Below are 24931 nucleotides of genomic sequence, written 5' to 3' on the forward strand. Positions count from 1 at the left end.
GTGACCAGCCCCATCCTTAAGCTACTAAGGGTTTCCAGTCATCACTCATTTAAAAAAAAAAAGACATTACTCTGGAGAGTCACTTTGAATTTTAGGAACTGTATGCCAGAAAACAGGGAAGGCCAAATATATATTTTACAATACCACCCAGCTCAAACTCTTTAAATTTTCATATGAATAGAAATTTGCTTTTCCTGGGCATTCTACTGTGATCACCATCTGTCATCTACAAAAAGTGACATCTCTTTTTAATTTTCTGGCAAATGGGTTTAGGAAAGAGACCTACTACTATATCTATCCCACAAGAACCTTCCTAAAAATAAAGAATTGCTATAATGTGAGTTACAGTGTAGTGTCCATTCTTTACTGGGCTCTGGTGCATCTGACAAGACTTATGTATTCATCTCCTGCCTCATCCCCCAGGACAGAACAGCCATCTTCTGGTCTTCACAAATGACCAAGGCAAGCCAGTATCTACTTGAAACATGTCTTTTATTATTTCCTTAGTGTGATAATCAACTGCTAACCACTTCAGGTAGATCTCTCAAGAGGGAGCTTTTATGGCTTTTAGTTCCTTTAGTTCACTTGATTCAGGCATATACCTGAGGAGGGAGTCAAAGGCCTCCTCTATTGTGGGAGAAGACTCAGGACCATACTCCTACCCTCTTTATGTTTTCTTTTCTTTGTTTTGTGGTTCTATATTTTTTCTTTGGTTCTGAATGTCCACCCAAAAAACCCATCAGTCCAACGACTGGGAACTAGCATGACCTGTAACTCCACATACCATGTGTACACTTCCACCCCCACCTCCAACAGGAGAGACAGGTAATATAGGAGATGAACTCCCTACACCATGGAGTCAAGCCACTTCCTTTGCCGATCACCAGAAGATGCTGAATCTAACATACCTTAAACTTTCTATTCCTGTAAGTCCATTATAATGAGCTTGATTTCTGCCTCATTTGGAATCACAATTTGAATGAGACACTTCTCTCACACCCCTCTGGGTTTCTTTAAGTTTGGAACAGACAAACTATGCTTGGCAGATGTGAGGCTGTGATACTGTGAAATATATATTTGGTCTTCTTTCTCCGTTTCCCAAATACAATTCCAAAAATCCCTGAAATCTCGAAAGAGCTTGTCTCTTTGTGTGCTAATACTGCCTGACAACTTACAGGGTGGGGCTGGTTATCAGAAAGACCAAGGCAGGATTAGAGGGTTGAAACTTTTGGTCCCACCACTTAACTTCCAGGGAGGGAAGAGGCACTGAAGGTCAAGCTAATCATCAATGGCCAATGGTTTAATCAATCATGCCTGAGTAATGAAGCCTCCATAAAAACCCAAGAGGACAGGTTTGGAGAGCTGCCTGGAGGGTGGCACGCCTAGGGAGGGCATGGAAGCTCCGTGCTGCTTCCCCCATTTGTGCATGTCTTCATCTGTATCCTTGGTAATATCCTTTGCAATAAACCAGTAAATAGAAGTAACTGTTTGCCTGAGTTCTGCAAGCCACTCCAACAAATTAATCAAACTCAAAGAGGAGGTTTTGGGAACCCCAACTTGAAGCTGGTCAGTTAGAAGTTCTGGAGGCCTAGATCTGCACAACTGGTATATATGTCAAGCAGCAGCAATTTTGGGGATTGAGCCTTCACCCTGTGGGATCTGATGCTATCTTCAGGTGGATGGTGTTGGTATTAAATTAGAGGACACTCAGCTAGTATCTGCTGCTTGGTGTGTGTGGGGAAACATGCACATTTGGTCACAGAGGACTTCTGTGTTGATTGCTGTGGTGTGAGAGCAGAGGAAAAACATGTTTTGAGTGTTTTTCTGAAACAGGCCCAAAAACTTAAAACATGAATTTCTTCAGCAGTCTGTTTGTTCAGACAAATAAAAGTCTTCATTCTACATGTCTAGAAACTTGCTTCTCCTTAATTCTAAAAGGTCTTTACTTCTTTCTTTCTAGTTTTACCTGAGCTGTAAACTTAAAAGTTCTTGAAGCCAAACTCCTTTGAGTCTATGAAGGCTCATCTGCTAATTCTATAGCATGGGCTTCTGGGGTAAGTTTATTCTTTCTTCTGGAGTTAGAATATTCTTTAGGGTTCTATAACAGAATTGGTATTGTCCAATTAAATCAAGCTTTCAAAAGCATTTGTATGGGCACAGTTTTGTTTCCACAGGGTAGTAGTCCTTTTTGTTGAAGCTTTAAATTAAGTTCTAAATTTCATTTTATATGATCACCACCCAATACAAACCTGGGACAGTACAGCAAAATTACATTTACCTAGAGACATGCTTTCTAGCACTCCAAGCATTAATAATGATTAGAGCTCAAAACAAACCAAAAACAACAAGGAAAAACTAAATTTAAAAAATACAATTTTAAAAATTGATTTCAGTAGTGTACAAAAGATCCCTGAGTGCCTAGCAACAACTAACACATCGAAGTCACTGACCAGAAGCTTGCACCCTATGATCAGCCAGTTCACAGAAAGGTTGACCAGCCTTAAGAGGTAGCCTTTTCATGCCAAAGCTGAAAAGTGCTGGAAAAGTCAGACAACTGAGAAAGAGATAGGGTAATGGTCCCCAATGGCATCACTGAGTCACAATGCAGACATACTACTGATCAGGACAGATATGAAGCATGTAAGGGCAGCTGGTGTGGTGTACCCTGTATGCAGGCGCTAAATCCATCAATCCACTGTTCCATATCACCTATAACCACGACCATCTCTGCTAGAATATACTGATGCTAGTAATGATAAGCCCAAGATACTCAGAGAAGGTTACAGTTTTTCAGGCAATTCTCTTTGAGAAAGCAAAGGTTTTGTGACATATTCCACAGAGACTTAATCAAAGGTAAAGGTAAAAAGATCCTCGTAGAGGATAACCCTTGACTGTTGACAAACCATCTACTCAGAGAAACTCTTCTCCACCATCTTAGATGAATAATTTTACAGACTCTATGTACTTCAAGGTCAACACTCTTGCTCACTCCCACCCCTTTAACTAGGAAAGACCTTTCACTGATGCCGTCTTTAGATACACATTGCAACTATTTATATTAGGATAAACTTCAAGTGATTTTCCTTTAGCATGGCCTGAGGTTTTGCCTTTTGGTCATGTTCCTTCCAGAAGATAATGGAGTCTTCTCCTAGTCGAACATGTGCAGAGCTTTTTGGAATGCTGTTGGCCAGTGGCTGTGGTTTTCAATGTGCATTGGATACGTTCCTTGCTCTTATTACCTCTGGCAGGAGTTGGGGCGGGGCAGGAAGAGTAGGAGGTCTGGAATCTATTCACGGATTGTTAAGACATCAAGAACTCTCTGCCACTTGGAGTTTATTTTGACTTCATTTCATCCACAGCTCTTTATTTCAAGTTAAAGTTTTGTGTTTCCCTCTTTAGCTTTTCCTCTGTTTGTATTCAGTTCCTTCACAGAGCTTGCTGGGCATGTCCCTGATTGAGCAGTGGGTGTTAGCCTGCTTTAAACTGGGGTGCCTCTCAAAAATTAACAGCTGCCTTTTACTAAACACCTATTATGTTTATGATACTGTACAAGTAACTGCTTTATATATTTTATCTAATTCTCACAACCACCCTATGACATGGGTAGAATTAGTGACATTTTAGAGCAGACTGAGGTGATGAGAGGATGGTCTGTATGCTGAAAGGTATAAAGCTAAGAAATGACAAGGTAAAAATCTATCTCAAAGCTCAAACTCCTTCTAGTGTACTATGGGGCCTTATGGGTAGTTTCTGTTTCAAGTTCCAGAACAGCAACTTCTCATTATTCCTCAACTTCACTATTCTTATTTTACAAGCATGCTTTTTAATCTTTCTTCTATTCAGATGTTCATTGAATTTAAATTTAAAAATTGTTCCAATCATGTGTTCATTATATTTTTCACTGGTGATAAAATGGAAAAGAAGTTAGATTCCATTGAAAAAAATATTATGATCATACTTCCAAGTCTTCAGTTTACCTCTTTACTTCTGCTGGCATTGCTATTTAGAATATATTCAATACACAGAGTATATTCAATACCATTAAACCTGAGGATATTCACTGCTGTTTATGTTCCACATCCTTAGAAATCCAAGTGGTTTGTTTTTATCCCAGAAGTTCCTGGCTTTTTAAAAAGGCAATTCATTGTACATGGGCTGAGAGGTGCTTTATTATCTCATACAATTAATTACCATAATTAAAGTTAAGTTAGATTCCTGAACATTCCAAAATAAAAAAATAGCTCTATGTAAATGACAGAAACTTTTGCTTCCTTTGATATTAGAGAAATTGCTATATTGATGCAACTCAGAATTTTAAGAATTTTTGAGTCTGCAGGATTAGATATGAAACAACTTAAAGCTCAGTGATTTCTAATGAATAGGAAAATGATATATAATAAAAACAGATTAACAGTAAAACATCCTTGGACAAGCTATGAATAATTAGTGTAATTAGGCAGTTTTTCCTCATTCACAACATTTTATGTTCTATAATTCTGTCATTCAGAAAATGTTTTATAATTAAGGCTTGGTGTGCCTCCAGCCCAGCTTAGAATGTTTCCCAGCTACCTGTCAGTTGCCTACTAGTAGGTCTTGGTGCTACCGACAGAAACTCTCCTCAGCCAAGTCCATCTAGTTCTGTATACCAATGAGCCCTTCAGCTCTCTAACAGCTTCAGGAAAGACATGGGAGACAGATATTCTGGCTAAAGTAAGAACAGAGAGGTTTCTTTATCCGTTTCAGAGAGAGAAAATTTCAACAAAATCTCTGGTGTTCAGCAGTCATTGCTGCAAAATTTGGATTTTTTTTAAGACAGGTCTTATGCTGTCACCCAGGCTGGAGTGCAATGGTGCCATCATAGCCCTGCAACCTTGAATTTCTGAGCCCAAGCAATCCTCCCACCTCAGCCTCCTGAGTAGATGGAACTATAGGCATGCATCACCATGCCCAGCTAATTTTTTTTAAATTATTTTTTTGTAGAGACAGAGCCTTGATATGTTGCCCAGGCTGGCCTCAAACTCCTCACCTCAAGCAATTCTCCTGCCTTGACCTCCCAAAGTGCTGGGATTACAGGCATGAGCCAACGTGCCTGACCAAGATTTGTAATTTTACTAAAAATCATAGTCAGCTAGAGATCATGATCCTGGGTGACCTCAAGGCTCAGACCTGCTGTATTTCCACCAAATGATGACTCCTTAATGAAGTGACCTGGCCTCTGCTTGCTTCTTCAGCTTCGTCATGAGCCACTCTCTTCTTACTGAATTTCCTTCAGCTTCCTGAAAACACTATGCTTTTCTATCTCAGGGCTTTGGCACAATCTTTCTTTTGTCTGAGGTGCTTTTTTCCTCCCTCTTTACCTAACTCACACTAACCTATCTGTCAGGTTTTAGTTTACCAGCCACCTCATCTGGAAGTTTTGTTTGACTCATCAGACTACAAAGAGTCTCCTGTGTAGACATTCCCTCAGCATCCTGTACTTCTCCTTCATAACCACTGCAGGCTTATCATTATTTGCTCAATGTTTATTTTCCCCATTGGACAGAAAGTTCCACGAGAGCAAGGACCATGTCTTTCTTGTTTACTGTTTTATCCCTAACACCCAGGTCAGTGGAACATAGAAGCATTTTACAAATACCATTCAAATACAACAGTTAGACAAGAACACTATTAACAAGACCACTGCTCTAAACAGCCAAGAGGTGTTGCTGTCCTCCCAGGACCCAATAGAAGCTCTTAAGAGTGCAGTGCCCTTGGTCTGTAGGCTTACTGTTTTGGCATCTTTGCCTTTTCAAGACAGCTTCTGAACAATTTCCATTTCCCTCACAAGTTGTCTAGGAATACCTTGGAGCTGGCTCATCATTGTGAATAACTCTGTGTTTTCCCTAGCTTTGAAAACTCTCTGTACACATTTGCTATTAGACAAACCCAAAAGGTTAAGGACAACAGATTCAAAGCATCCTTCTGCCTGGATCAAAATGTCTTCCAATATCTATGTGAGGTGGCTTACAGCATACTAATTAGAACCTCCCCGAAGGTAAAATTTCAAAGCTACTATTTGGTCCCTGAAGCTGATGCTGTGCATTCTGATATTCAAATAAAAATTCCTCTAAGTAGTAATCTCTGGGTGGTAGAACGACGAGTGATTTTTATTTCTTTTATAACTTTATTTCTCAATCTTTTAACATAGGATATTTTATATAAATGGAGGAAAAAACTTTTTTTAAAAAAAGAAATACACTGCACTTAGATTTCTTCTTCAGTTACATGACAAACCATATATATAGAGAGATACCCATTACCAAGTTCTTTCTTATCATAAACTTTTTGCACTGCCTTGAGACTGTTTAATCTTGCTTGTAGTAATATTTGCCCTAGGCATGGTATCACTGTTTCTGCTTTGCACCAAAGTGAAAAGAAGAAGTTACAATAAGGGGGAAAATAACCATTGTATAAAACTGTTTAAAAATAACCATGGGTTAACTGACTAAAACTGTTTAACAACAGTCTGCTAACAAATATTCAGAGGTTAAACAGTTTTGAAAGATATCAATAGACATCAATATGATTGGTGTTTTCTGGCATCCTACTTCATTAAGCAAATTACCATAACCTATTAATTGGTATTGATTGCATCTGAACAAAGATAATAGGCAAAATAAATAGATCTAAAAGGTATATTGCGTTTCTGCTTCTGACCCTCACTGCTTAGACAGAATATAATCATGCAATAAAAGATGAATTAAAGTGCTATAAAAAGCAACCAAAAAAAATTGTTTTAGCACCAGAGATCTAGTAGAAAATTATTCATTTTAGGTAAAATTTTTAACATCAAAGAGATACATACTCTCTTACCTATAATCCTAGTAAGAGAAATTCTACAACTGTGAAGGCATGTAGAGTAGCAAAGATAAAAATTTCCCAAAAAGGTCATAATAAAGCTACACAAATATTAGTAATTATCATGGAATACAAAATAACCAGAAACACATTACATTAAGAAGAACCAGTGAAGTATATTTAAAAATTTTTTAGTCTAAAGAAGACTTCTTTATCAAAACTTAATAATGAGTTATATATGTATTTTGATGATTAAAAAAAGGTTCTAAGTTTTATAGAAAACTTGCTATGGGGTGCAAATACCCATGGAACAAACCTGCATATGTATCTTCTATATCTAAAATAAAAGTTAAAATAAAACAATTTATAAAGGTCTATGGATTTAAACTAAAAAGGAGACATATGCATTTCAAGAAGGAGCTACATGTCCTGAATCTTCAAACTGAACAGCCTAATGAGACTTCCTCAAAAGTCTCCTCCAGTACAGGGAAGTCTAAGAAGGTACCTCAATGTCACTAAATCTAAATTGAGTGAAGAAAATTCTTCCCAGAATGGAGTAAAAATGGAGTGAATGGAAAAGCAATGCTGAGAATTTCCATTAGGAGAACAAACCCTACATTCCACATAAATCAGAGGTGACATTCTTAGGAACATTAAGTGTTCTTGGGTGTATCAGTATGGGAACAGAGCCGTATTTCCAGAGTTTAACATTCCTTCTTATTTTCCCATCTTATTCTCACTGTATATTCTAATATTTGCCACACTGTCCTAATCCTTTCTTTCCCTGTTTCCCTCACTAAACACTAAGTGTCTTCATTACCTTTGTTCTTAACGCTTACAGGAGAAATCGGCACAGGCAGGTGCACAGTGAATGGTATATGAGCAAATGGGATGGATGGATGAATTAATGACACTTGCCTCTAAGAGGCCATGGTGGCTCACGCCTGTAATCACAGCACTTTGAGAGGCCGAGGTGAGGTCAGGCGTTTGAGACCAGCCTGGCCAACATGGTGAAACCCCGTCTCTACTAAAAATACAAAAATTAGCCAGGTGTAGTGGCTCCTGCCCATTTACTCAGGAGGCTGAGGCAAGAGAATCACTTGAACCCTGGAGGCAGTTTGCAGTGAGCTGAGATCACTCCACTGCACTCCAGCCTGGGTGATAAGAGCGAAACTCTGTCTCAAAAAACAAAGAAACAAAAAAAAACCCAGGTGCTTATAAAAGAGGGAATGTCCTACACTGCCCAATAGGCTTAGGGGCCAAAATATATGTGAAAGAAATGAAAGCCCTCTACCAAAGCATACATAATTCTCATGCATATTTAATTGTACAAGCCTAGAAGCATTGTGTAGCTGTTAATGCTACCATTTAAAAGTTATATTTCAAATATATTTTAGGTAAGTAAAAACATTAAGAAACATCTAAAAATTAGTTACTTTGGTGTAGGAATTCAGCTGTCTCTATCTCTGGCTGAACTAAGATTTTTAAGAAACTGTGCTGATCCATAATCTTATAATCAGACTTTCAATTAGGAATAGAAATGGAAATTGATAAATCATTTTTAATTTTTTTTTCTAATTTCCAATTTTCTCTCTAAAGATGGCTTATAAAAATTTTAATATGAACACTATATTAATTTTGAAATAAAAATTAAGAACTCTATATATAATTAGTCAAAATAACTACAATTTGCTTAGGTAAAGTCTTTAAAAATGCTCAAGACTAAGCATATAAAATTTGAGGCTAATGCAACAATTATTCCCAATAAGTCCAGGTTATTAACATTGCAAAGCTATCAGTGTTTACTGGTAACAGTTCGAGCATTATAAATGGTTTACACATTATCACATATTAAATACATTTTTAAAATGATATTAAACAATATATATAAAAATAGCAACTACAACATAGGAGAGCCTTCAACTTTGACATATTTCTATAAATAAGAACTGACACATGTTAATCTTAAGAGATAAAGATTAATGAGGTAAGATATGTAAAGTGCTTTGCGTTCCGGGGATAAAAGTTGATATGCCTAATAACTCAAGATCTCAAAGTTGGGAAGGGAGGAGGTATCAGAAGGGAAGAATAAGGAAAAAACGTACCGTGCAAATATGAGGCCAGTGTTCAAACTGTTGTAAAATTCCTTGATTAAGGTCTTCTTTATATAACTCTTTGTAAAAATGTGGAAGCTTAGATATCCAAATGCCATTGTTATGCTTGTTTAGTATTTCCTTTATTCGGTTTTGAACCTCATCCATTTTATAAGTGTAAGAGGCAGGAGGCGTGACATTGGGTTTTTCAACAGTCTGATTTAAATTATCTTTAAATCAAGAAAATAATAGAATTAACCAAAATACTTAACATTTTAGATTATCCCCACTATCTAATATTTGCATTTCAGGTTTTGTTATACTGTGGGCTTGTGGCAACCAAAGGACTTAGAAGGGAGCAGGATTAAGCAAAGCAACAGCATGACAACTTCATTCTAAGTTTTAACTCTGAAATAACCAGCAGTGTTTCTTGTGAGTCAAGAAACACCCAAAGAGGGAAACTGGCCCCTTTATTTTGCAAAGATACTTCATAGTTTACTCTAAACATCAAGATGATCTTGCTACATAAAGAATGATTAAATTATTTAACCAACCATTTTCTACCTGCTAAAGAAGATGACATTTTGGATATTAGCTTATAGGCAATATTGAATTTAAAGCTATATTCCACAAAACATAGGAATAATGCCTTAATAGTAAGATCAAATAACTTTTGATCTTATATAAGTTTTACAGAAGACACAAAATTGCTTGAGTTTGAATATTATGATCTATTTTCACCTTTATTAATGGAAAACAAATAATTTTTAAAAATTGATCCATCTACAAGAAAAAGTCAAAAAAATTGATCCATCTACAAGAATCATCATCCTAGCCTCAGTTTATAAACCTAAATAAAAGGTTTGGAACTTCTGATTTATTTCAACATTAATCATTTATCTTTCATAAGTATATATTTATAAAGTTTTGGCTTTACAGCTCTTTTACATTTCATTTTTATTTAAAACTTAGAATGCAAGAGTTAATATCCTCAGACAATAAAGAAATCTGAGTGTTTACTACAGCTGACAGTCCTGGAATTTAAAGAACTATGAAATTTATTCCAAATCTCTAGGAAATTTCACTGAGATACAGATCTGAGTACATTAAACATTACCATCTGTATGCAAAATATATGCATATTTAAATCAGATAATATCTCTGCTGGGATTCAGTAATTTTTATTTTAATCTGCAGGTAGAGACAGTCTGATTTGGGAATGCTGGCTTTGAGAATGCCAGGAAGCCCAGGGTGAGCTATTCCTTGAGGACGCTTGGACACTGACTCTGCTTTTCCACCAAAGGGCAAGATCTGGCCTTACCAAGTCTTAGATTGGCACAGAGAAGAGAAGGCTCCAATATATCCATATATATTTCCTATTAAGGGTATAGCTAATTTATTTAAGTTCTTCCCAAATAATGATTATAAAAGGACTGGGAAGAAGGAAAAGATTAAGATTCTCATAACTGGCCACACCCTCCCATAATGAAAGAGTGTCAGCAGCTGACCCACAGTTGTGTCTGCAAATGCACTTGCTCTGTGGGGCCACTGGGGTCATCTAAGTGCCTGTATCTCTTGTTAAACAGATTAAAGAAGTAACGGAGATGTCCATCAGGTAGGAGAGGTTGTGTATATATGTGTGCATATCAGCTCTGCCAGGTGAATTACAATCCTCCTGAAATAAGTCCTCCTGTTTCTGTAGAAACAGCTTATACTAATTTAAGCTTCTAAAAGGATATTCAACTTTACCAAGTAGTCATGTTTCAGAAAATGCCTATGTTAAAATAATTCGTGTAAACAGAAATCATATTGTTTAATTTCCATTAAGAAATACTAGAGATGTGTTTTTACGAAAAAAAAAAGTATTTCAACTTAGTAAGACTCACACTTAAAGCAACAAATAATGTAAAATCACATTTATATTTCACATACAATAAGCATTGATATGAAAACACTGTTTCCCTGGGTGGGTCTATGAGCAGGGGATTTACACACTGGTTGGAGAAAAGGTAACGAGTGATTGCATTTCTAACCTTCAGATTCTTTGACTTATACTACGTCTCCTATTGTTTTCTTAACAGCCGACCTGGATTCTATAACCCCAAGAATTATTTATATTCATATTTAGATGATTAGTGGTAACTACACACAGTTTAGGGTGCTAGCTTTTAAGTGGTGGAGTATCTGAAACTCTTTTATAAATCTAAGTCCCATAGTTATGTACTTTTAAACTAGAGCAGATGTTTCCTTTATGTGAGGCCTCAGCCTCCAAAATCTCAGGGGTATACCCCCTAAGAGGTGAGAGGGTAAGGAACACAAGCATCTCTGCAGTCCACACATGGAGGTGACACAGAGTAGGGCTGGGGTGAGGAAGGCCTTAAGTTAGTATGATAATGATATCCTTGGGAGGCACTATTTTCTCTTAAGATCATTTCGATTCATAGTGTAAAGAAATTAGGAAAGAAGGGAGAAGAGATGTATTTCAAGCAGGAGAAAGTGAGAGCAAATGTCAAAAGCCATGCCTAGATATGTTTCTTGGCTCCAGAAGCCAATATGTACCTAAAAATGTTTAGAAAACATACCACTCATTTCCTTAGCAGAGGTTCTCGAGAGATGCATCTGCAAAGGTGGTTGAAGGAATGCCTTTGGGCTAAACCTAAGGTATTAAAAAACAAAAGGTAAAATAAATGTAAATAGCAAAGTCTATACCAAGTTTTAAACACTATACTTTTCACTTAAAGTCTTGGTGGCATTTAACAGCAAAACAAGTCATTAAAATAATTCAAAATCAGAAAAAATAAAAATAAAACCTGGCATCATCTTTCATGTTTCAATTCACTCAGAGAAAAGTATGTTAAAAAGCTAAATTTAAACAGGTCTTTGAAAGCCTCTTTCAAAACTTGGATGTCAGAATTCCAATTAATCACTTACAAGAAACTGGCAAAACAAAATATAGAAAACCATGCAAAAATAAACAGTTGGAAACAAAACATTTTGGAATATAACCAAAAAATGAAGGAGTTGTATCACCAGATACTGAAATGCACTATGAAGTTACAACATTTCAAATAGTTGCACAGATAAGTAAAATGGTAGAGAACTTAGAAACATGCAATTTGCATTATATCTTGGTACATAATGAAAGTGGCATATCAAAACAGATAGGTGAGGGACTGGTCAAGCAACTATTTGAAAAAAAGAAACAGATCCCTATCTCATACTCTCACCAAAATAATTCTTATGTAAATTATGCTGGATATAGGCAGGAAGATTTTTCCAAATATGAAGACAAAGAAATAAACCATGCACACATCACTTATATTCATGTCTGTTTCCCACACTAGACTCAAAAAGTGTCTTAATTGTTTGTGTTCCCAAGTGTCTGGGGCAGTGCTTGATATATGCAAGGCAAAGTGAATATTGTAAGAATGACTGAATGAATCACAACTGAATGAATCAATGACTAAAACCTGCCCAGCAGTGGATATGGGACTATAGTAGGTGACAGTGACACAGTACACATATCTGCTAGTTTTTGCATAGCATAAAATAGTCTAAAAATTAGATCAATTCTTTGAAATGAAGCACATTTTCTTATATTTCAATTCTAAAAGAAATGATTAGATTCTAGGCTACCAATAAAAGCTTACTTGGCATATGCAATTATAATGCCATCAGATTTGTGTATTAATGTATCTGTGTAATAACAGAAGATGCCAAAAACATATCCAACTCCTACTTTTGCAGAACTAGTAGGGAAGTAGTACTCCTTCCCCTGCACAAGCCCCAAAAATGTAAACTGGAAACTTCCCCTGCTTTAAGTGAGCATCAAAGGCTCCAGTAGAAGGTAGAGGGATATAAGTAAAGAGCAAGAGTACACAGAAACTATGAAAGGGACTGCTATGGTTTAATCAACAGGTCTACTGCAGAGAAAAGAAAAAGTGTATATAGCAAAAGAAAGCCCTTCAAAGGAAACTGCAGGGATGCATGCAAAACAAACATAATAAAATAAGATGACAGAGGTCCAAGCAATTTTCTAACAGTAAGAATAAAATATATTGTTTTTTAAAAGGACAAAGAATTAGACTGGTCTAGAAAAAAACCTTCCAAATATAAACACATATTGTTTATTAGAGACACATTTATAGCCTATAAATATTTAAAACATACTATGTGCCAGACATTGTGTCAGACAGTAACTGTCAATGATCAGCAAGATAAACATGCCCTATTCTCAGGGACTATACAGTATAGTTGAGAAATGGACCATGGTAAGCAGATACTGAGATACTCCCAAAGATTATTCCTCCAGATATTCAGTCTTGTGTAATCCCTTCTTCTTGAGCAACCTGCTTTTAATCAATAGAATACTCCAAGGTTGAAAAGATCACAAATAACTAGATTACAAAAGATTCTAATTTCAACTTTGCTAGCATAATCTCTCCTTTGTTGTTTTGATAAAGCAAATGGCTATGTTGGGAAGAAGCATGTGGCAAGGAACTGAAGATGGTCTTTGGCCAACAGCCACCTAGGGAATAAGGAACAACCCATAAGGAAGTGCATTGTGCCAACAACCATGTGAGTAGGACTGAAAGCAGATTCGTCTTCAGCTGAGCCTTCAGGTAAGACCCCAGCCATGGCTGACACCTTGACAGCAGCCTCATGAGAGACTCTGAAGCAGAGGACCCAGCTTGACCTTGTCTTCCTTCCCAACCCATAGAAACTATAAGGTAAGAAAATGTGTCTTGTTGTAAGCTAATAACTTTGTGGCAATCTGTTTAGACAGCAACAGATAATTAATGCATTGACAAAATCTAAGAACAAAGTCTACTAAGTGTTATGATAAGGGCAGTAGGTATAATAAAAGCACACAATGGAACTAACAGATCAGATTAAGAGACAGAGAGAGGAGGAAGTAGAGAGTAAAGGTTATTAGCACTTACTATGAAGTTATAATAATCTGAATAGCTTGGTACTGGAGAATAGAGAGGTAATCGATGATTCTGAAAGAAAGTCCAGGAACTGAATCATATGTTTATAAGGCTTTAGAACTGGTAAAGATAGAATCAAACCGGCAGGGAAAAAAGGATTGTGTAGTAACTGGTATAGGACATCTGGATAACAATAAAAAAGGATTCCAACTCTCACACTATACAATAAAATAAATTCTGGATGAATTAAAGACTAAAATGTAAAAAAATGAAGCCACAACAATTACAAAAGAAAACAGAAGACATGTTACATAATATTGGGTGGAAATGCTTTTCTAAGCGTAACACCTAAAAGCAGAAGCCACACAGTAAAAGACTGATAGCTGTAAGCATGAAAAATTTTAGTTTTAGTATACAAAAATACAATAATTAAACAAACTGAGGAAACACTATCAAGATATTACAGACAAAAGGCCAACTTCTTGAATTTATGAACCACTTTTAAATGTTAGAAAGAAAAAAGCCAACAGAAAAATTATGCAAAGGACAAACACATGTAATTCATATAAGACCTAAACTGGGCTAATAAATTTATGACAAAAATGTAACTTTCCTAAGACTCAAAATCAAGGAAATAAAAATTAAAGCATAAATATTTTTTTCACCTTTCAAAGTAGCAAAGAAAAAAACAGATGTCCAATGTTGGCAGGCACACAAGAAAATAATCATTCTCATATTCTTCTAGAAGAATGCAAATTATAATCTGTTTAGAGCACAATTTAATAGAAGTCTTAGTGTACATACCCTCTTACCCACACATTTTATCTCTACCAATTTATTCTACAGGAACTAGCCATGGTATTTTTCTAGAATTTTTCAGTTTGTTAACAGGCAAGCATGAGTTCTTAACCAAAACTCTTGAGAACAAGCTTTAGGGGCTCATGAATCTACTGACTAGTATGAGATTATTTATGTATATGTATATGTACATGTGTGAATTTTTCTGGGAAGATCATTTATAACTTTCATTCACTTCTCAAGAGGTTTGGTGACCTCAAAAAGTTTAAGTGTCCTTCACAACAGGTTTAACTGCTTTTTACTACATTAATATTTCTTAAATAGATATAAACGTTTTTGCTATTGTTCCATTTAGATATTTTGATTTTATAACTAGAAATGTTACCCATAACATCTGTCACTGGGTGGTATTTAGGTTTCTCTGAGAAGGTATCTTTCAAATTGTACTAAATGCTTAAAAAAAGATTTGATTAAAATGTTTTATAATATCTCAAGCAGTCTTTAATTAAAATATGTGGCTTTTTTTATTTTTAAGAGACAGGGTCTTACTCTGTCAACCAGGCGTGAGTGCTGTGGTGTGATTATAACTCACGGTACCTCAAACTCCCAGGCTCAAGTGATCTTCCCATCTCAATCTCTCAAGCAGCTGCAACTACAGGTGCACACCACTATGTCCAGGTAATTTCTTTTTCTTTTTTTAGTACAGATGAGATCTCACCATGTTGCCCAGGCTATTCTTGTGCTCCTGGGCTCAAGCAATTCTCCTGTCTCAGCCTCCTAAAGTGTTGGAATTACAGGCACGAGAAACTGTGCCCAGCCTGCTGTCAATTTGAAAACTTTTTATTCTGAAATACCTATAAATTCATGGTAAATTTTAAAAAGTGTACTCAGAGGTCCCACATACACTTCACTGTTTCCCCTAATAGTAAAATCTTGCACAGTACATATCAAAACCAGAATATTGGCAATGGTACAATTCAGAGCTTATTCATATCTCCAGTTGTATATGTGTGTTCACATTTGTAGTTCTGTGCAATTTACCACATGTACAGATTAATGTACCCACCAGTACAATCAACATACTGAACTGTCCCATGGCTACAAGGGTTCCTCTTGCTCTCCCTTTATAGGTATACCCATCCCCCAAATCACCCAAATCCTTAACCTCTGGCAACCACTAATCTGTTATCTATCTTTATAATTTTTATAATTTCAAGAATGTTATATAAATAAAGTCACACAGTATGTCACTTTTTGAGATTGGTTTCTTTCACTCAGCATGATTCCCTTGAGATCCATCAGAGTTGCTGTGTGTATCAATAGTTCATTACTCCTTTTTACTGTGGAGACATATTTTGTAATATGAATGTATGATAATTTGTTTAACCATTCACTTACCAAAGGATGTCTGGGTTGTTTCTATTTTTTGGCTAATACAAATAAAGTTACAGTGAACACTGTGGACAGGTTTTTGTATAAACATAAGTTTTCATTTCTCTGAGATAAATGTCCAGGAGCACAACTGCTGGGCCATATTATAGTTGCATGCTTTTAATTGACAAGTAAAAATTGTACATATTTATGGTATGCAACATGATGTGATGGCTTGCTATGTGTACACTGTGGAATGGCTAAATCAAGCTGCTTAACACATGCATTACTTTACATGCTTATTTTTTTTGTGGTGAGGACACTTAAAATCTACTTTCTTAGCAATTTGCAAGTATACAATATATCATTAACTATAGTCATCATGAAATACAAAAGATATATTGAACTTATTTCTCCTGTCTAACTGAAATTGTGTATGCTCATAACCCTCAATCCTTACCCCATTCCCCTGCCTTTGGTAAGCACCATTTTACTGTTTCTATGCATTTGACTTTTTTAGATTCCACATATAAGAGCATGTGGTTTTTCTTTCTGTGCCTGGCTTATTTCACTTAAAATAATGTCTTCCAGGTTCATCTATGTTGTGGCAAATGGCAGGATTTCCTCCATTATAAAGGCTGAATAGTAAGTATTCCCCTTCAGTAGATAAACTGCTTATTCTTTATCTATTCATTCATTAATGGACACTTCAGTTGATTCCATGGCTTGGCTATTGTGAATGCTGCAGCAGTGAACATGGGCATGCAGATATCTCTTCAACTGATACACTAATTTCATATCCTTTGAATATATACTAGTAGTGGGATTGCTGATAGTTCTTTTTAACGTTTTGAGGAATCTCCATATTGTTTTCCATAATAGCTATACTAACTTACATTCCCCTCAGCAGTGTATTGCGGTTCCCCTTTTCTCCACATCTTTACCAGCACTTGTTATTTTCAGTGTTTTGATAGTAGCCATCCTATTGGGAGTGAGGTGGTATCTCACTGTGGTTTTAAATTGCATTTCCCTGATGAGTCGTGATATTGAGCATTTTTGCATATACCTGTTGATCATTTATATGTTTTCTTTTGAGAAATGTCTGTTCGGGTCCTTTGCTCATTTTTAAAATTAGGTTGTTTTCTTGTTATTTAGTTGAGTTCCTTATATTTTGAATATTAAGCCCTCATCAGATACATGGTTTGCAAATATTTTCTCCCATTCCACAGCTAGCTTGTCTTTTCACTCTGTTGACTGTTTCCTTGGTGGTCTAGAAGCTTTTTAGTTTGATGTAATTCCATTGTTTATTTTTGCTTTTGTTGCCTGTCCTTTTAGAGTCACATCCGAAAAAATCATTCAAAATGTATTGCTGACACGTAGGCACACAAACAGGGAGACAATGATACTTCTGTCACACACTGGATTCAACTAGTGCTTTGGGTCAAGAGCTGTGTTTTAATTAACTATGTATTTTCTAGACCTTATCAAAATTACAATAAGTAATCATAAATAACATTAAATGTATACCATTATTAAAATAGTTTAGGGTTATTTTATTTAAAATTCTGTAATATAAAAAATTTGTATCAGTTATACCTTTTTTAAAAAAAATAATTCTTCCTACATATTCAGTATCTGGGAAAAAGTTCCTGGGGGAAAAATTATCTTTCACAAAACAGAATATTTGAACACTGATTTAAAGGAATAGAATACAACAAAATTTGTTTTTAAAAGGCACAAGTAGGATGGAAGAATGTGATCTTGATGCATCTACATCAGGGGTCAGCAACGTTTTTCTGTAAAGCGTCCATCAGTTCATTTTTGGCTTTGTAGGCCATCTAGTCTCTGTACAACTACTCACTTCTGCCACTATTTTGCAAAACCACCCAGAGGCATATGCAAACAAAGTAAAATTGCCATGTTCCAATAAAACCTAGTTTACCAAAAGAGGCAGTGGGCGTGATGTGGCCCATGGATTGTAGTTTGCCGCCCTCTGAGCTACCTTATAAAACCATAGTTTTAAGCCAGAAAGAAACTTTGAGATCATCTAGTTTAACATTTTCTTTAGACAAATATAAGTCTTAGTTTGGGTACTGCCATTCACTAGTCAGGTAAAATAAGTTATTTCACCTTTTAAGTTATTTCATCTTTTGGGTCCAAAAGATAACTTATTTCACCTTATAAGTTATTTCATCTTTTGATTCAAAAGATGAAATAACTTATTTTACCTGACTAGTGAATGTCAGCACCCAAACCAAGACTTACAGGTTGTCTTATTACTGCGAGTCCAGTATTCTGATGCATGGATATCTGATGCTACTAAATAATTATGGGCATGATACTTGCAACAGAGTGGAGTGTGTAAAACTCCATCAGATTTTACTGAAACCTACAAAATTAATTGTTAAAAAAAGGTTTTCTGAAAAAGTTCTAAGTTACACTGAAATAGTATCTCAGAATAATTTGTGAGAGCTTTTAAATGAACTTTACAAGGAAAGATTGACAACAATGCAGAGAAAATATTCTAGAGATGCATTTAGAGAACGATGTTCAGGCAGTTAGGAAAAATGAACTCAACTGGTAATGATGCATGTCTCTACTACATGTGAACTTATATTAGATAAAATAGAAAGTGCTTCTTTCTTAACCTGAACGTACATTTTTAACACTCTTTTACCCTAAATTCAGCAACTTTCTGTTAGTCAAAAGCCAAATACCTGTTGTTGGTGGACATGGTCACATGCCTTTGCATTGGAATGTCTTTGAATGCTTCATTTCCAAGAGTTGTGTGTAATGTATAAGGAGACGTTTCAGCATCAGACTTAACTTCAGCAGAGTTTCCTTTGTCTCTTAATAGTGGTGGATTAGGTTTTTTGCCAATAGAAAAATTTGAAGCAAATCCTGGTTGTCTGAGGGTTGCTTTCGGTTTTCCTATGAAGTTAGGCATACATAATAAAATCAATTAGCATCCTCAAACCCCATTTTCATTATGACACTCCCCTGACCAGATGTTTTCTGTGGGTATCTATTCTCAGAACAGTTTCTAAGAAAATGAGGAGGTTGCCACTGGAGGGCTGGTCAATAGGAAAAGAATAGATTGGTGAGTATTTAGCAGATAAAGTTCTTCATCCATCAGACTGGCCAGGAACTCCTGCTACTCACCAGCTGAACACTTCAGTGGCAGCCACCTCATGATCTTGCAAATACAGCACACTCAGCTATATCTTGGTCCTCCTATCTCTTCCCCATAAATCCCAATTCTACCCATTGTTTGAGGTCTGGGCTCAAGTCTCCCCTTTGCCATTTTCATTCAAAATTATTGCTCTCTTGTAAATGCTCACTGTGGCATTTAGTCATCTACTGTTTTGTATTATTATTGAACCATTTCATGGGAATTTAGTTTTAGAACTGATTATAAGCTCCTTGAGGTAAGTGTTTGGTAAACACAGGTTGAGTTGTCTATAACATTTTTATGTAATACATAATTCATGTATTTCTGAAACTAGAGTTTTTCTACCAAAAGACATGATTTGTCAAATGAGACATTAAATCATAAGTTCTTGGTGCAGCCAACATTCTGGACGAGGCATTCCTTCAAATAAGCTAAAAAAATAAAAAATAAACCACACATTACCATAACAAGCACAACTAAAATCTGTTCTATCTCCCACTGTGTAATTACTTCACTTAGCAAGTCATGCGCATCATGTTCACTTAAGAATTTCAAATGGAAATGCTAGCTTCAGGATTTTTCTCCTGACATATGAATGTTAACAGATATCGGTATTTATCATAATCCAAACAATATTTCCATAATTCCCTGTGACAGTGTATTCGTAGACAGGCCAAAAATTTTAACATATAAAAAGCTCCTACCTTCTAGAAAAAATGGCATGGTTTTCTTCACTCTCATCTGACAATTAACTTGACGCCCGGTTTTCCTTTTAGAACTCCTCTGACGAGCCACAAGCTGAGCGATTCTTGCAGTTTCTGTGCAGGCCATGGCATAGCAGGTAATCTATTCATGAGAGGCAGGGTGAGATGAGAAACATTTCTCAGATTCCGTGTTGCCTAGAGGCCAATTCTTAAAATGGATCTTAATGAGCCTAAACATCCCAAATCAAGCTGTATGCAAATATTCATGTGTCTCACTTCTTGATAAAGCTAGAAGAAAATTATATTTTCTGCAAGAGGAATCGAGCATAGTCTAAAACGCTGGATCACCTTTCCCCAAGCTGAAAATCTCATTTATTTTTTAAATAGGTATTAAGCATCTACAATGTATTAGATGCTATGAGATTACCAAATGAACCAAAAGCAACCTATGATCTGACATATAATATCATATAATCTGTGAGGTACATTTCATTCACACTTTACACATGGGAAAGCAGAGGCTCAGGAAAGTTAAGCAACCTTCCAAATAACATGGCAAGTCTCTTTGAGTCCCAAGTGTGTACTCATAACTACTATGTTGAATACAAGACTTACTAAATCCTTCTCTTGCCTCTGCGATGGATCTGCTGGGTGACTCTAGACAAATCTAAGTATTCTCAGCTGTAAAAGGGATGGTTTAGACCTGGTTTCTTCAAACTGTGTTCATGGGAGCCATAGAGTTCCATGGAGAGGCCTCAAGGGGCTGCCACTGGCAGGGGCATGAGAGCAAGGCAGGGCAAGCAGGGTCTCTGGAGCTTTTACATCTCTCAAAACACTGCAGCTCAGCTCTGTATCTTTAAGAAAAATACTGATATGATATGATATTGAAAAAAGATCTTAAGTATAGAGTCTACTGGGACAAGATGATCTCTAAAGACCTGTGTGGTTTTCAAGCCTTGGACTCTAATTTGAAATCAAGGACAGGAAAACAATGAGGCTTTATATCACAAGCTAAAATATGTTCCTATTCTTTGGCCCAGTATTTCTATTTCTGAGACTATATTACAAGAGTATAATTTAAAAGAACAAATGTTACCTATCCCAGTATGTGCAATTGGGGTATTTTAATTGTAAAACCTGAAACATTTAAAATGTCCAAAACAGGGGAACAAAGAGTTGAGTAAATTACAGTATAGTAACTCTATGATGCATTATTAATTTATTAATTCATTCAGCTATTCATTCATTCATGCATTCAACACAGATTTATTAAGCCCCTCATCCTTAAGGAACTTATGAAGGAAAAAGAAAGAGGCAAGAAATTAAACAGAAAACACTGTGTTAAGTGTTATAATGGATGTATTACAAGGTGCAAGAAGACAGAAAGGAGGACTTAAGTCTGTCTGGAAGGATCAGGGATGCCAAAGCATGTTTTATTATTCATATAACATTTAATTAATGTCCTCCTTAGGAAAATTATTAACTATAAGGTGAATTTCCCTTTTGACCACTTTCCTGCTCCTGGTTCCCTTGTCTTCCTCCACCACTGCTTCCTCTTCCCTGGCCCCCCAGAGAGAAATTATGATGTCAGGTTTTGGTGAGAAACATTCCAGACCTGTTCTAAATATTTACATATGTAAAAATACACCCAGAAAACTATAGTGTATGAGGGAGCGTGGGTGTTTTTGTTTCTCTTTTGGGTGGTGGTCTGTCCACATCTATCATACTGTATAGTGGTAGGTACCAAGAAGTGAAGCTGCTAGGTCACAGTGGAAGAGCAATGACAGATCAACCTGCTACCACCAAATGCCCCATACTATCTATAAACTGAGAGGCAGAAGGATTTAAGATGATATAATAATACAGTCATATTGGTATGAAGGAGAGGAGAAGAACAGAAGAGCAGAGAGAATGGCAAGGAGGCCCCAATAGTTATGGTGATGAAGGATTAGCTCGGGACTGACTAGGTCTAGATAGGGGGAATTGACACGATGAGAATTTAAAACTGCCTGTTAGATCTGGTGATCAAGAAGTCATGAGTGACTTTGGCAAAAACATTTGTAACAGGTTTGTAAGGGGCAGGTATGATGTTTACGCACTTAAAGGCCTCCAGTTCAACTATTTTGTTTAGATGTTGACAATGGGTAAATAAATAGTTTTAATTTTGTGTGGTTAAAATCTTATTTTTACAATGAAAAGAATCTGAGGAATAAAACAAAAGACATAAGACTCTAGGCCATGCTTTAGATGCTGTTTTCTCTGTCACTACCAATCTCAAACAACTAAGCTAGTACTTTTGCTTAGACTTCTACCACAGATAGGAGATTGGAAGTGCCAGACAGGCAATTATGAACTGGTTTCATTCTTCTGACAAGCACAATTACCCTCTTACCTCTCCGGATCTACTAGTCTCTATCCTGACCACTGCTGGCACACTTCTCAGATAGGCTTCTAGTGTAGGGAAACCTAGCTGTCTGAAGGGGATCCATTCTCCAGTCAAGGATCTGTACTCTCCTTGGAGCCGGGGTAATGCTACTCCATTCTTATGAGACTGCAGAACAGCTCGCAGCATCTTTGAAACCAGATCTCCTTCCAGCATCTTTGCCTATAAGAACACAGTAGAAGGTTACTATAATATGGCTCATTAGTCTGTGAATTCAAATAGATTTTCAGAGCTGAAACTTGTTACTTTATAAATTATTACTGCATACTTTCTGTGCAATTACAATATGGGGAAACAACTGACATGGAAGAGAAAAGCAGAAATACTATGAGAATGCAGGGGAAAGTCAGAAAGGCACAAGACCAGTCTGGGGAGGGGAGATATCAGGGAATGTTCCCAGATGTGGGGAAGCCTGAACTGAGTCCTGAAGAGCAAGATGCAATCACCCAACAAGGAGGAAGAGGGTGGGCTGTGGGGCTGGGAGAGGTATCAGCCCAAGAAAGGGAACAGGATACATGAGTGCACAGAGGTGAGAGAGAAGCACATGGTGTGTTCTAAAAATTCCAGGCAGTTAGTGGCTGGACATGACTGAACAAAGACTCCAAGCTGAGGGATGAGAGGGCCAGGGAGTGCAGACCCTGAAACTACTATATTATGCTAATGTTCGCATTGCTGCAAAAAGTATTGTGGGGCCTTAGAGGGATTTTAAATAGGGAAACAAAATGATCAGCTCTGTATTTTAGAAAGATCACTATAAATAGGAAGGAAGATTAACAAGTTGTCGGAATACTGGAAATGTGGAAGACCACAAAAACAGGTCTTAGGAGTAAAGAAAAAAATCAATTTGAGAGGTAATTAGGATGTGGAATCAACAGAAATTGGTTAATTGGTCTGGATGAGGAGGAGGGCTCCAAAGTTTCTAGCTTAGAAGCAAAGTAGAGAGTAATGACCCACACTGAGGTGAAATAAAAGCAGGTTTACAAGAGGGGAAGAGGTGGATTCATTTTGGGCACAGGGAGGTTGGAATGCTTAGACAATAGCCACGTTGATATATTCACTAGGAAATTAGGTTAGAAATCTAAGCTGGTCATAGATTTGTTGGTCTTTGACTTATATAGTGTATTTGACATCCAGGGAGTAAAAAACAAGGTTACAGATGGACCTCTGTAAAAGACTATCATTCAAGAAATGGAGAGAGAAAGAAGAATCTATAAAAGGCTAAGAAAAAGGGGCCAGAGAGATGGAAGAAAAAGAAGCAGAGTCACAGTGCCATATGAAAAAAAGAAGGAAAGAATCATTTCCTTTAGACTAATGATTACATCTAGTTGTAGTTTTGAAGAGAAAAAATATAGATAAATTCAGGAGATACATTCAGAGACTGTACAGATACATACTAAGGATACATTCAGAGAATAAGTAGCCTGGAAAAAATGTTTTACCCTTTTATTAAAGGAAAGAGGAAGGCAAACCACGGACCATTTGTTACTTTTCCTTCAATGGCACTGTTCAATAGAACTTTCTGTGATGATGGAAATGTTTCATATTATTGCAATGTTTACAATGTCCACATATGGCTCTGGGCCCTTAAAATATGGCCAGGATGACTGAGGAACTAAAAATTTTACCATAAATTAAATGTGGCCATTGGCTACCATACCGGACAACAGAGAATTCTAGACAAATAGCCATTTTCTTTCTCTGGCTTAGAAAACAGAAATGAAGAATGACATACAATTATATCAATTCCATCATTTGTCCATCTTAAAAAGAAAACAAAATATCAGCCTGTTTGTCCTGTTATTAATTATAAATATAATATTCAAGTGACAGCAAGGTTTAAATAGCAAATGAAAATCTATATAGTCATGTGCACACTTAACAGTGTTTTAGTTAACAACGGACTGCATATATAAAAGGGGTTCTATAAGATCATAATGCAGCTGAAAAAATCCTGTGGCCCAGTAATATCTTGAAGATCCTTGCCTTGCATAGGGCGAGGCTAATGTGTGAGACTTAATCTTCGTTTTTAATTTAAAAAATTTAAAAAGTAAAAGAGGCCAGATGCAGTGGGGCTCATATCTGTAGTCCCAACGCTTTGGGAGGCCAAGATGGGCAGAATCACATGAGCCCAGAAGTTTGAGACCAGCCTGGGCAACACAGTGAAACCCTATCTCTACAAAAAATATAAAAATTAGCTAGATGTGGCAGCGTATGTCTGTAGTCCCAGCTACTCAGGAGGGTGAGGTGGGAGAATCACTTGAGCCCAGGAGGTCAAGGATGCAATGAGCCAAGATCACGCCACTGCACTCCAGCCTGGGTGACAGAATGACACTTGTGTCAAAAAAAAAAAAAAAAAAAAGTAAAAGAAATGAAAACTTTTAATAAATTTAGTGTTGCCTAAGTATAGTGTTTATAAGTCTACAGTAGTGTACGGTAATGTCCTAGGCCTTCACATGAATCCACCATTCACTCACTGACTCGCCAAGAGCAACTTCCAGTTGCAAGCTCCATTCATAGTAAGTGACCTATACAGGTATGCCATTTTTTGCTTTATATATCAATTTTTACACTGGTGCAGGTTT

The 24931-nt window shown here is 36.5% G+C and overlaps 1 protein-coding gene across 2 annotated transcripts in view; it reads right to left on the reverse strand.

The window, feature by feature from the left end:
• Positions 1-24931, reverse strand: part of TDRD7 (tudor domain containing 7) — an 83821-nt gene that overhangs the window by 45211 nt on the left and 13679 nt on the right. Inside the window, exons 2-6 of one of the 2 annotated variants that reach the window (XM_012475759.2) lie at positions 22299-22511; positions 19907-20048; positions 18748-18961; positions 11513-11586; positions 8943-9160 (exon numbers count right to left, since the gene is read on the reverse strand). In XM_012475759.2, the coding sequence (XP_012331182.2) occupies positions 8943-9160; positions 11513-11586; positions 18748-18961; positions 19907-20048; positions 22299-22505 (855 nt within the window). In that variant the 5' untranslated portion in view covers positions 22506-22511. The remainder of the gene's footprint in view (positions 1-8942; positions 9161-11512; positions 11587-18747; positions 18962-19906; positions 20049-22298; positions 22512-24931) is intronic. The other variant, XM_012475761.2, reaches the window with a different exon arrangement.

Source organism: Aotus nancymaae, unplaced genomic scaffold (genome assembly GCF_030222135.1).
Source record: "Aotus nancymaae isolate 86718 unplaced genomic scaffold, 86718_ANA_hifiasm-v0.15.2.pri h1tg000003l, whole genome shotgun sequence".
In the NCBI taxonomy this organism is placed as follows: domain Eukaryota; kingdom Metazoa; phylum Chordata; class Mammalia; order Primates; family Aotidae; genus Aotus; species Aotus nancymaae.